The following is a 12,198-nucleotide window of genomic DNA, read 5'->3' as shown; positions in this document are numbered from 1 at the left end:
AAATTTCACCCCAAGCAGTTTTAAGCCATGAAAGACTTTAAAAAGTATGTTGGAAGGACTAAACTGGATGGCTTTTCGTCCCAAGTTTTCTCCCCTGTTCCTGCTGAGAGCCAGTGTATTAATACGGCCACTTGATGTTTTGTTTTTATTGAAGTGCACCTCATCCTTTTGTGGTGGTGAAAGTACCCCTTTCTCTTAGGAATGTCCATGTCGAGGTTATGTTAGTGATAGGATGGATCAATACCCTGTCATACACATGAGGTGTACTGCATTGTGCTCTATTTATTAAGCAAAGATGCCAGATAGTAGGGTAAAAGCAAAAATATTGTCGTTAAAATTACCTGAAGCTGACTGGAATGTCCCATTGGAAAATTTGTGAGTTCTCATATGGTTTTCAGTAAGAGCTCACAGATCTGATATTCAAGGTAGAAAAAGAGTTTCCATGCTTTTTTTCTGAGAAGAGTTAATTTTGTACTTCAAACTACAGTGATTTTTGATACTTATTGATACTTTGTGTAGCAGCTTTTACTATGTCTGCAATCTCTAAAAGTGGTTATTGCGCCACGATTTCCTTTTTGTTCTCTGTAATTGTCAAATGTGAGTATCTTAAATAACCAGAATTAGTGTCCAAGTACCTTCTTTTGTATTGGGGAAAAAAACTATTGTTTTAAGGTTAATGGACTCCTTTCATTGTTTTGCTGTGACTACAAATCTATAAAACAGGAACATAGTGCGAATTGTTTTTTTAAAAGCTCTATTGTATTTCCCTTTAAATGGTTTTTCCCCTTCATAGACGGGATTCTCCAAGGAAAAATCAGATTGTTTTTGACAACAGGTCCTGTGATTCATTACACAGGTATCATCCTGATGTGACTTTGTGGTTTGAGACTTCGAAATAACATGTTGAGGATAGGGCTGAGCTTTTTCTACCTGGATTGGTAATCACCACAAGGGGAGATGCTTGAGGAAGATCAAATCTTTCATATTAGCTTTATTTAGAGCAATTTTTAAAAAACACTTAAGAGATTTTAAGTAGAAAAGTTAGTAAGGTTCATTCCCCTGCCTTCATTTTCTAGTCAGATCAGGGTACCTATGAGTGGTGGACACACCAGCAAGGCCAGAGTGGGGTCTGAGGCCCCCTGTGTCTTCTCCAGCCACTTGGCAGCTCTTGCATTTTCTTCTGAAGGCTTTTCTCCTTAGAAGCTTGAGACAAAGCCTTTAAAAGGTAGAGAAGAAGATTTGTACTCTGTGTCAGTGGAACACGGGACTACATTACAGCCACACTTGTGAAAAGTGGATTCCTGGACGAACATCCGCGTCTCGTCCGTCCGTTGCAGCAGATTGCGTGCCTTTACCAATCTGACGTCTCCCGTCCTGGGCACGTGGTTTTCCAGGATGAGTCCTGTTACACCATTTTTTAATTAAGAAAATTAAGAACCATGTATTTCCTTCTTAATTAAAGAAATTGACAATTTTTTATAAAAATCCTCAAGTGTTTAAGCTTATATTTAGAACTGATTTGGAGGAACAGGGGCTTTAAATATTGTGGTAGTTATTTGATAGGCAGCTGTTTAGAGGTAACACAGAAACCTCTGGGAAGGCCTCATACTTTGTTATCAATTATGGTGAAAACCCATAGATTACAAATCACCGAGGTTTGCCCATGTTATCATATGCACCTATTTTTAAATATACACATCAAGTCTCCTGGGAGCATGACTTAAATAGTATATGGAGGGGTGTCTGTGGCAGTGAGTCAGGGGTTGTGCAGACTGTATTTGGCCAAATTACTTTCATGCCATTGATGATTAAAATATTTGATAAGTTTGTCAGTCAGTTAAATCTGCATAAAATGTTTATATTACACGCATGAAATCATTTTTCCTGCTTTTTTCAAGGTGGTTTAATCATTGTCACCAAAAGACTTACTTGGAAAGTTTGCTAGTACATAGGAAAATAGCATTTAATGAGATTTTCTGTTGTTAATCTTCTCAGTTCTCTTGCTGCTTTCCCACGTAGGGCCCCTCGATAGAATAATGTTGATAAACCTTTTTTAAAAAAGTGGTGATTACTTCTTTCCTTCAGTATGAAAAGTTCCCCCCTTTAGTTAATTATCATGGTGGTGGTGGTGGTGGTGGTGGATTGCATGTTAGCATGAATTAAAATTTCTTAATTGCATGTTTCCTCTATAGTTTATTATGTAACAATAATGTGTTGTATTGTTTAATAAGTATGGATATATTCATAACATACTGCCGGTTAATTAGCGGACTACAGTTGCTCATGTGAATGTTGGGGATATTCATTATATAACCTGGGAGAAAAGCATTCACTGGTTGTACCAATTAAATGTGAAAAGTGAAAGAAAAGCAGAGAAATTAGGAGTGTCAGTCTGGCGAGCAGGAACAGAGAGCGTGGGTAAATAAAATGCAGTGTGTGGACTGTCAAGGGTGTTCCCCAGATCGGCCTGTGCCCAGGACACCTGCCTTGTCTGCTGTGGCTCTCTCTACCTCCTCTGTGACCGGGGGTTGCAGCTGGCCCCTCAGTGAAGGGAGAAGGTGTATCTTCTCTAGAGGAAAGGAAATGTGTCCTGTAAGTAAGTCTCTTCCACCGCCCCCCCATGCCTAGCTCAGGGCTTACTGAGTGAAATTTTCTGAAAGTTGTTTTCCCTGGTTCATCCAAGCAGGGCAGCAGAGATCTCATAAAATAAAACTGGTTGACTTGCTTTACATGACAGCTTGTTAAGCAGCCATATGTTTGATATGAAAGCAGATTAGCTCAGTATTTCATTTTCACAAACAATGCCTGTGGGTTTGGAGTATAATATGCCTTGTAAGAGTTACGAAATCGTAACTTGGAAAAGTTACGGTGCGTACCGAGTTTTGGTTCAGATTTGTGATGTTGGTCCTCTGCAAACCTAAAGACATGTGACTCAGCTGATAGTTTTCATCTGCACCGAGTTGTGGTCCTCAAAGCGTAGCCACTTACCATACTGAACCAGAACATAGAGGAGTGCCCAGTTAACCATCTGAGCCACCCAGGCGCCCGAGGAGTGCCCAGTTAAGACTCTAGATTTTCCCCTGGGATTTCCTCTACTTGCCGGAATTGGAGAGGAGCCATGACTGGTTTATTTGATATTGAAACTTTTGCTTAAAATATACCTAATTTCTAAGACTTACTTCTTCGTGTAGAATTTTTAATAGAAGCTAAACTTCTGAATGTGTAGTAATAATTGGCAAACTGCTTCTGTGTGGCATTTCCTTTTTTTTTTAAAGATTTATTTATTGGAGAGAGAGAGCGTGCACGCACGTGGGGGAGGGGCAGAAGGAAAGGGAGAGAGAGAATCCCAAGCAGATGCCCCACTGAGTGTGGAACCCCACGTGGGGCTCAATCCTGCGACCCTGAGATCACAACCCCAGCTGAAACCAAGAGTCAGACGCTTAACTGACTGAGCCACCCAGGCGCCCTATTATTATTATTTTTTTTTAACAAAATTAGTTGTAAACACGTCATTCAGATGGCATCTCCATAAAAACTTGTCTGGAAACAGCCACATAGCCAACTGGATATGAATATACTTTTAATTATTTCCCCAGCATTCTTATTTATTTGGATGCTTGAAATGGCATGAAACACATAGAATGAATCATGCTTATTACTCAAATGGTTTTATCCCATAAACCAAGGCATCGAATTTGTAAACTGATGTATCTTAGTGGTTGGTCTGCCAGATGTTTAGTAGGCTCTGCACACTTTCAGAAGAACGAGATTGCACTCCTCGGGCCTCAGTGTCGCAGCTGGTCTGGCGTGTCCGTCCCCGTCAGCGTGCTGCACACGATCCCGTTTCCCAGAGAACGCGCTCCTCTGCCCTTTACTGAAGAAGTGTCTTCATCCCATCACCGTTGTCTGATTTGTTTACAAGTAACTGGAAACATTGAGCAAAGTGAAAAATACTTTGTTTTCTGTTCTAATCAGTCCTGCAACTTTGACAATTAACTTTTTAACATCTGTGTTTTAAGTACTGAAACCTGGTGTTGGGTTGGTAAATTTGCAATTTTTTGTAAACTCTTAAACATCCCAAGTGTTATTTACCTGTCCTGGAAATTCCGTTTGTACAGACCAAAATCTGCACCTTCATCACAGCCCAGTGCCAATGGCGTCCAGACAGAGGGGCTAGACTACGACAGGCTGAAGCAGGTAGGCGCTTTCCCTCCGCATGCACTGGTCTCTCTGGAAAAATGTCTGGTGTGCTGGCATTTGATGGGTGGTGAATGTACTGGAAAAGAATATAGAGTTTAGGTCTTTCTATGCAAATGAAACAGTGATATGACTACTGTATTGTTTTTTTCAAATCTTCATTTTGTTTGGTCAGTGTGTTCACGTAAAGTTCCAGCGGTGGTGGAGAGTGGGGCAGGTGACTTAACGGTATAATATAAACTTTAAATGTCAGTGCATGGTGTATAATTGTAAAAGGAAAATGGGGTTGCACTTTCCGCTGACCGTTGGCAAAAATGGACCCAGCGAATCTGGTTTTGGCAAGAACGTGAGGGAAATGGGCACTCTCGTATACTTTCATTTCCTAGAAGCAGTTGGGAAAACAGATGACGAGCCTTAAAAATAAATATCTTACCTTTGACCCAGCAATTTCACTTCCAAGAATGTATGCTAAGAAAATATTGCAGAAGTATATAAATCTGTAGTGTTGGGGAGGGTCCCGTGGTCATTAAGGAATCAAAAATGAGAGTATTGAATACTGAATGGTGAAAAAAGGATCTTGTCCATATTTTGGATACCTCTGCATTATACACGTAGGTACTCAAACAAGAAAGGGGAAGGAGTGATAGGTGAGAAGATGTGTGGGTCTTTAAAATATTTTATTCCCAGAAGAGGTAAAATAATTAAAAAAAAAATTGGTAGTGTTAAAAAAAACTTCAAAGGGAGGGCCAGTGTACACACCTTATTAGTAAGACAGTGGTCAGTTTTGCAGACCTGAACCCAGGTTTGCTGCAGCGAGCAGGGTTGCCTTGGGCTTCCGGCCCCGCACCCTGGGGACCTCTGAGAACAGTGACCCACACCACTCCCTGTCGCAGTCTCGTACTGACCCGCTGGTGGACGTGCAGGCCAGGGGCTGGCTGGGCTCCTAGCACAGTGCTGTCTTCTCGCCCTCGTGGGAGGCCGGGCAGGCAGTGCTTATACCCAGACTCTGCACGTCCGAGGTTCTGAGGCGTTCATTCCATGGCTCAGTCCCACAGCTCGGTCAGTAACTGTGTCAGGATCAGAGCCCTGAGATCTTTGCTCAAAGCCTGTGTTCTCTGTGCTGTCGCTCCTTTGTCAAATGTCTGGGAGCTCAAAAAGGGACCAAGAATGTTGCAGTCATAGGAGTTCAAAATTAAAGTCAAATACGAATTAAAGGGAGAAATACTAACAATAATTTCAGATAAATCTAATTTTTATACTGCAAAGCTATTTGAAAAGTTAAATTGAATTATATAGTTTGAAAAGGAAGCTTGAGGTCATTGATAATCAAGGCCTAATTTTCCTGTATATTAAACATGGCTTTCTTTTCTTGAAAAACACTTTAAAGTAGACGCTTGCACACACTTGAAAACGTGGTAAATTCTTGGCTATCTGAAGTGTAGTGGAGAAGAGAGGAAAGGTTTCCTGTTAGGGCTGCTTTTAATAATAATTTGAATAAGGATATCTGATAGTTTGTACTAATAATTTCTGTGCTTGTTTTGTCATTGGTAAAGTGGAGGAGTTATACTAATTGATAGTTTCAACCTTATTTTAAACATGAGAAGCTTTTTAAGAAAATGAACCTTAAATAGAGCGATTTAATTTTACCCGAGGTGTGCAATAATAAAGAGGGTCACATATTGGAAAGTAATCCATCCAAAGGGGAGGTGTTATTCTTCAAATTGTGTCACCTTGTCAAAGCCCTTTTAGCTGGCATGTGACATTGTTCTTGGTAATTTGGGGAGGGGAGGGGCAGAGGGAGAGGGAGAGAGAGAGTCCTAAGCAGGCTCCATTCCCAGCCTGGAGCTGGACGCAGGGCTCGATCTCACAAGGCTGAGACCATGACCCGAGCCAAAATCAAGAGTCAGACGCTCAGCTGACTGAGCCACCCAGGAGCCCCTGTTCTTAGTGATTTTTTTTAAGTTTGGGTGGGGGTAGGGTGGTTGTCTATTATTTCGAAGTGAACTTATAAATACAGATTTTGCAAAATATTTGAAGGTGGAGTGGTTTTCATGGAGGAAGGAGCATCTAGAACTATTAAATCAGAATACAAATAGGGATCACACAAGTACTGTAACATTTCTAGTAGCCATATTAAATGAAGAGAAATAGGTGAAATTCATTTTAATATATTTAAATAATTAATATAACTAAAATAATATTTCAATATGTAATCACTATTTTAAAATTACTCATTATTACACGTTATTTTTTTCACGCTAAGTCTTTGAAATCTGGTGTGTGTTTTCCCCAGCAACGCATCTCATTTCACACTGGCTACGTCTCAGGTGCTTGGTGGCTGCATGCGGCTGTGTCTTCCGTTTATCGGTTCGGACCGTGTAGGTCCAGCAGGGGCCCAGCCACCCTCGTCCTACCCGTTAGGGCAGCCCGTGAGGCCGCTCCAGGGGAGTCTCGGATTCCTAGAAGCACGGTTTGGCAGCTGTGGTGTTATTCCTAAGGAATCGCATACTTCAAACCAGATCACAGATTGGCCAGGATCTGCTCGTCTAGTTTACTTCTCCTGTTCCTTGAAATTTCATTACGGGCCATCTTTCAGACTGCTCCAAGAAGACGAGGTTGACGGCAGAGCTATTCCTGTTCTAGAAATTACCTGAATCCTACCTTTCACTGGATGGCAGTGCATTCTAATGTTTCATGTTTTGCTAGGCTACAATAAGCAAAGGCTGGGAAGACTGTTAAAACAGAATCATTGCTCGGCCTACTCTAAGACAGCCTTGTCTGGGAGGGACTCCGGCAACACAGACCATTCCTTAAATTTCGTATATTCCTAAAATTCTGTATGACCAAGAATATATGTAGTGGTGATTTTTTTTTCTGTATTCCTGATGTGTTTCTCTCATATTTTAGGACATTTTAGATGAAATGAGAAAAGAACTAACAAAGCTAAAAGAAGAGCTCATTGATGGTGAGTATATGAACAGATTTGCTGTCCTTGTAATGTTTGAGAATACCCTTTTTTAAGGAAATGCACATAAAGAAAGAACCAGTTTATTACTTGAGGGCATAAAACAATTACTTTTGCATAGTATCCTGTCCTTCGCTTGGCTTATTAGGATGTCAGGGAGGAGCCCTCTCCTTCTTACGGTGGAAGTTATTTGTGAAAATAGGAATGAACGAGATCCCTATGTGTCAGGGCTTGAGTAGCGTCAGATGGAGGTCCAGGCGGATGGGCCCGTGTCTGGCCTCGCGTCCCACCTCGCTGCCTTCTCTGCGGACTCTGACCCCACAGAGTCCGTGTTGTCATTTTGCACACAAAAGGGAGAGCGCAAATGAGAAAGTGTGTGTGTGTGTGCGCCTGCACGTACATAAATCAGTACCGTCTTTGTGTCAAGAAAACACAGGTCTGTGCAGTGTAAGATACAGGGTCCGTTCGTCTTCTTATTACTGGGAGTTTGAAGATAGCCACTGAGATTTCTTAGGAGTGAATCACTCATTGATTTTACCTCATCGTTGTATTGACTTGAAATACGTTTCCTTTTCGTGCCCAGCGATCAGGCAAGAACTGAGCAAGTCCAATTCTGCATAGAGAGACGAGCCGAGGAGGAATAGGACTTTAGTCTGGAGAAAGGAGAAAGACCCCTGCGAACAACAGCTGTTAACAACAACAAACCCCTACATTTGTGAGCTGTGACGAAGACAGTGGAGACAAACAAGGAGGAAAACCAACATCCTCGCGAGCCTTCAGATGCTGTTGCTCTGGCGATAAGCTATTTCCCTCCCAGTTTGCTGCTTTTTTCTGACCTTTTCAATAGGATGGAAGAGTCGGATGCGAATTCCTGTTTCATAGTTATGCAGAAAATACTAAACCCATCAGGCAAGATCGCCGTGCATTGAAATATTTTCATGTCAAGACAAAATAGCACGTTTTTCACAATCCATTGCTAAAATAAAGAGGAGAAAGGCTTAAGTTTGTTTTCAGAGAGTGCTGACGAAGAATTGAGCAAGTTACACTATTATATTGTAAATGTTTCTCTCAGGTTTGTCTTCCTATCACATTTGATATTCCGTGAGGAATGGAGATCAGCCCTGTGTAGGTTAAGATCCTAAAATGTGCAACAAATGGAATTGTATGTGTTTTCCAAGGGTGATATTTATAAGAAAGTGTCCTAAAAATGATTTGTCTGGCTTGAGGAATTTTAGAATGATAGGAAGTCTCTCGAGTTAGCCTTCATGCAATTTTGTAGATTAAAACATAAAAATCGTCCAGAATTTAAAGATTTAGATGCCTTCCTAAATTGTTAAAATGCTTTACCAAATCTCTCCTACATAATACACACCAGTGGTCAAATGTAAAACAATATATTGTAGACTTAACTGTAGGTTTTCAACCTTTTTTAGATTTATGCATGTGGACATTTTTATAATGTAATTACAACCACCACAAAATGAGCTTTTTTAATTGCAGACAGTAATGCATGTCCCACTAATACGTAGCGGCCTTTTCAGGCCTGGTCCCAGGGAAAACCTTTTGTAGAGTCTCGGGTGGGTGGGAGGAAAGGAAGGAATCATTTTTCTTTTAAAGTTAATTTCTGCACTGTCTTTGTTTTCTCAACGACCTGCATGAATACTAATGAGGACTGTTTTGTGACTTTAATTGGTAAATATGTTAGCAGAACCAAGTACTCAATCTTTTACATCATGTCTTCAGCTGTTCGTATTTTAACTTGAGTAATTTCAATGGTCTGAAACATGATTCTGAGCTTCACATGGTTTACATTGTACTGTGGAACTCGAAAATTCGATCCCTGAATTTGGCAGTTATTTACTACCTAGGTGCCCTGCAGTTGGACAGGTGTTCAGGTACATGTTCCTGACCAGGAAGCTGCTTTTGAATTTTGTTACATGGAAACACACGGAGTAGCCGTGTCCACAGCAACCAAGGTCACAGACACCACGTGGCCGAGGGGACCAGCGAGGGGCTCTGCATGGTTCTCTTGTTGTGACCGAGCAAGACTCACGTGGTGGGAAGAAGGACCTAGGTGGTCCACTCACCCCCATGCGGGTGTGCACGTGGTGTGCACGCCTGTGCGTGCACATGTAACCCACGCCCTTCTCCTGGAAACTCGCGGAGATTAAAATAGGGGAGAAATTCTATATGTTGCAATGATAGATTTTTTTTTTTAATTTAGGAAATCACAAATTCTCCAGACTCTCCATCTTGATTTATTCTTCAGTTATGTGCCATATTTGCTTTGAAATCTTTGATTATCTGAAGTTTTACTAAAATTTTGAAGAAATAATCCATTTTCATCTGCTTTCTAGATTTTGTAACCTCAGTTGGTCAGACAGCTTGTCAGTAGCATAGTTTACCATTCAAAAAAGGTTTGAGTGAGGGAATTGTTTTCCTTGTTAAAATAGTTCCTGTTTCTGTAGAGACTTCAGTTTTAGATTAATCTGTGATGGATGAGCTATCATAATTCACATCTACAGTTTTGTATCCACCATTCATCGTCAGGCAGTAGTAGGAAAGGCATTCAAGCTGCAGCAAGCCTCTAAAGTCCTGTCTTCTAAAAGAAATTGGAGGCACTTTGATCTTTATTATTGTCCTTTTGATTATGCAAACACTTGGATGGTATAAACGCTCACGTCCCCTATAAATCTGGTGAGAAGTCACTTGATTTTGTTGGTGAAGTTAGTCTCTAGTAGGATAGAACACTGGGTACAAGTGGTCCAAAGTCAGAGAAAAGACTTACAGCAACACGCTGGATCTTAGTGCGGAGCTGGCGTAGGCACTCGGTGTCTCGTGCCTTGGCCCGATTCTCCCAGGAGGTCTGTGTAACGGGACAGGGCCAGTGCTGGGTCACAGCGTGTTCCATCAGTGTGCGTTCGTCCGGATCGCTAAATGTGTTCTTCCCAATCACTGTACACATTTACTGTCTTACGGGACAGTTTTGTCATCGTTAGAGATTTCAGTAACTAAAATGGGAAGCAGAAGCTTAGGTGACTTTCCTTAGCGGGTGATGTTCCTTGGAGCCCGTCATGCCGACGGTGTTCGTGCTCTGTGCTCACTGGGTGTCCGAAGCCGAGTGCAGTTCAGGGGGTCCTTTCTGATGACAGGAAGGCACTTCTTTCCTCAACACTGTGATCTGACCCGTGACAAATCTGTCCTATACGCTCTGTAAATGGCGAGCAGTCCATTGCAAACCAACTGAATGTACACATCTTAACGCCGGTGCTGAAATCTCTCCAGAGTAGTCGTCGTGATTTCACAGTTTGTTCACAATTTGCAAGCATCACGTGTCAATCCGAACTGAAGATGAAACACTAATGAATGTTGGATTCTCATGCTTTAGGTGTGCTTCCTTTTTAGATTTTTCGGTTCTCTGCTATTTTTACCGTACTGTTTCATTTACATTTCCTACCGCTAACTTCGTTTGTGTGATTGAAATAAACTTGCAGTATATACATGTTGCTTGTTTGTGACGCTTAGATGACACTATGAAATAATCTGTCGGCTCTAAAATAAGTTCTTCTGAATGTGAAAAGCCCAGGACTTCACTCCCCAAAGTTTACACAGCTCGTCACTGTTTCTTCCAGATTTCCTAAGTTGAAAATACTGAGTAACACAGACAGAGGGAAGACGTGATCATGTGTCTCCTCCGTTTGTTTCAAATGGCTGTTGCGTGTCCCCTGGCCCGCCTCGGCGCGGTGGCTTACTCCTCCCGTCAAGAGCGCAACAGAGGTGTAATATTTTACTGTTTTGTTCTACAGCGTAGACCCTGGAACTCACACAGTTACTGTTTCCCTTATGTAGTTTGTGGGTGAAAGGGCCTTAGCAAGCCCTGAATTTTAAGCATAGGAACGTCTGATCTGTGGTGTTTCGTACGCCGATTTCATGAAGACTTCGTATGAGCAGGGACACTGTTGAGCTGACTGATTTGGAGTCTGTTGTTGAAATTCTGATGCCTTCATTAGAGGTACAGTAAGCCCTGTCTTTCCGGTTTCACCACACCCCGGGATTCTCTCCGTCATCCTCCCCACTGGCTGTGGGCGCCTGCAGCATATCCCCGTCCACAGCTCCAAAAGTGTCAGCCGTCTCAGGCGCGTGCTTCTCTGCATGTAGAAATCACAATGTTCGTGTACAAACCAGAAGTCACTTCCCATTCAGAAGTGAATTCAGCAACATGGGGCCCCTGGGAGGCGCAGTCGGTTGAGCCCAACTCTTGGTTTTAGCTCAGGCCATGATCTCAGGGTTGTGGAATCGAGCCCCGCGTCGGGCTCTGCGCTCAGCACGGAGTCTGCTTCTCCCTCTGCCCCTGCGCGCACTCTCTCTCTCTAAGTAAATTCTTTAAAAAAAAAAAAGTGAATTAAGTAACAGATTGCAACCTTCTCAACGTGCCTAGCCACAGCTTGTGTGTCTCCTGAGAGCTGTATGTACCTTCAGTGCTGTTGTGAAGAGTTGGCCTCTTGGTTCTAAGTGTTACCCTCCACGGCACAGTTTACCAAGGAATGCTGTGTCATAACTTTATAACCCCGTAGCCTGAAAACGGCACCACATAAAGTGCACTGTGCGCAAGAACGCTCCAGGGGCTCTTGCTCCTTCATGTCTCTGTCCTGTAGTCTCCTTTTCTAAAGATGTTTACTTCAAAACCCCAAACCTGTTGTTGTTGTGCCGTTTTTGTTTTTACTAGAAAGATGGATTTGTGTCCGTACGTCTCCTCAGAACTCTAAGGGATGTGAAAGGGGTCCCCAGAGTGCATCCAAAGGGCTGATGCTTAATACCTCTGACATGTCCCTGAAAAGTCTATACTCGGGTGCTCTGAAGTTGTCAGAACCTGGAGCATGTATAAGGAGCTGTGAATGTGAATGAAGTGTTCTAGGGGCCTTCGGTGCCATGCAGAAGGGGTGAAGAACACTGACTCAAGAGTAGCTTTCTTTGGGGTCTGAGCACACTTGATGAAGACGTTAGAGCGGGCAGCCCTCCAGGGAAGGACGTTTCCT

The 12,198-nt window shown here is 42.3% G+C and overlaps 1 protein-coding gene across 13 annotated transcripts in view; it reads left to right on the top strand.

The window, feature by feature from the left end:
• ENAH (ENAH actin regulator) overlaps positions 1 to 10,662 on the top strand; it is a 136,208-nt gene extending 125,546 nt beyond the window's left edge. For 8 of the 13 annotated variants that reach the window (XM_078077842.1, XM_078077839.1, XM_078077841.1 and 5 more), the window contains 4 exons: positions 794 to 856; positions 4,119 to 4,197; positions 7,105 to 7,162; positions 7,746 to 10,662. In XM_078077842.1, coding sequence (XP_077933968.1) covers positions 794 to 856; positions 4,119 to 4,197; positions 7,105 to 7,162; positions 7,746 to 7,783 — 238 coding nt within the window. In that variant the 3' untranslated portion in view covers positions 7,784 to 10,662. The remainder of the gene's footprint in view (positions 1 to 793; positions 857 to 4,118; positions 4,198 to 7,104; positions 7,163 to 7,745) is intronic. The other 5 variants (XM_036068920.2, XM_036068922.2, XM_036068929.2 and 2 more) reach the window with 1 other exon arrangement.
• Positions 10,663 to 12,198: the final 1,536 nt, after the last annotated feature.

Source organism: Halichoerus grypus, chromosome 7 (assembly GCF_964656455.1).
Source record: "Halichoerus grypus chromosome 7, mHalGry1.hap1.1, whole genome shotgun sequence".
Taxonomy (NCBI): domain Eukaryota; kingdom Metazoa; phylum Chordata; class Mammalia; order Carnivora; family Phocidae; genus Halichoerus; species Halichoerus grypus.
Note: the sequence above shows the minus strand (reverse complement) of the source record. Positions and strands in the feature narration are given on the sequence as shown.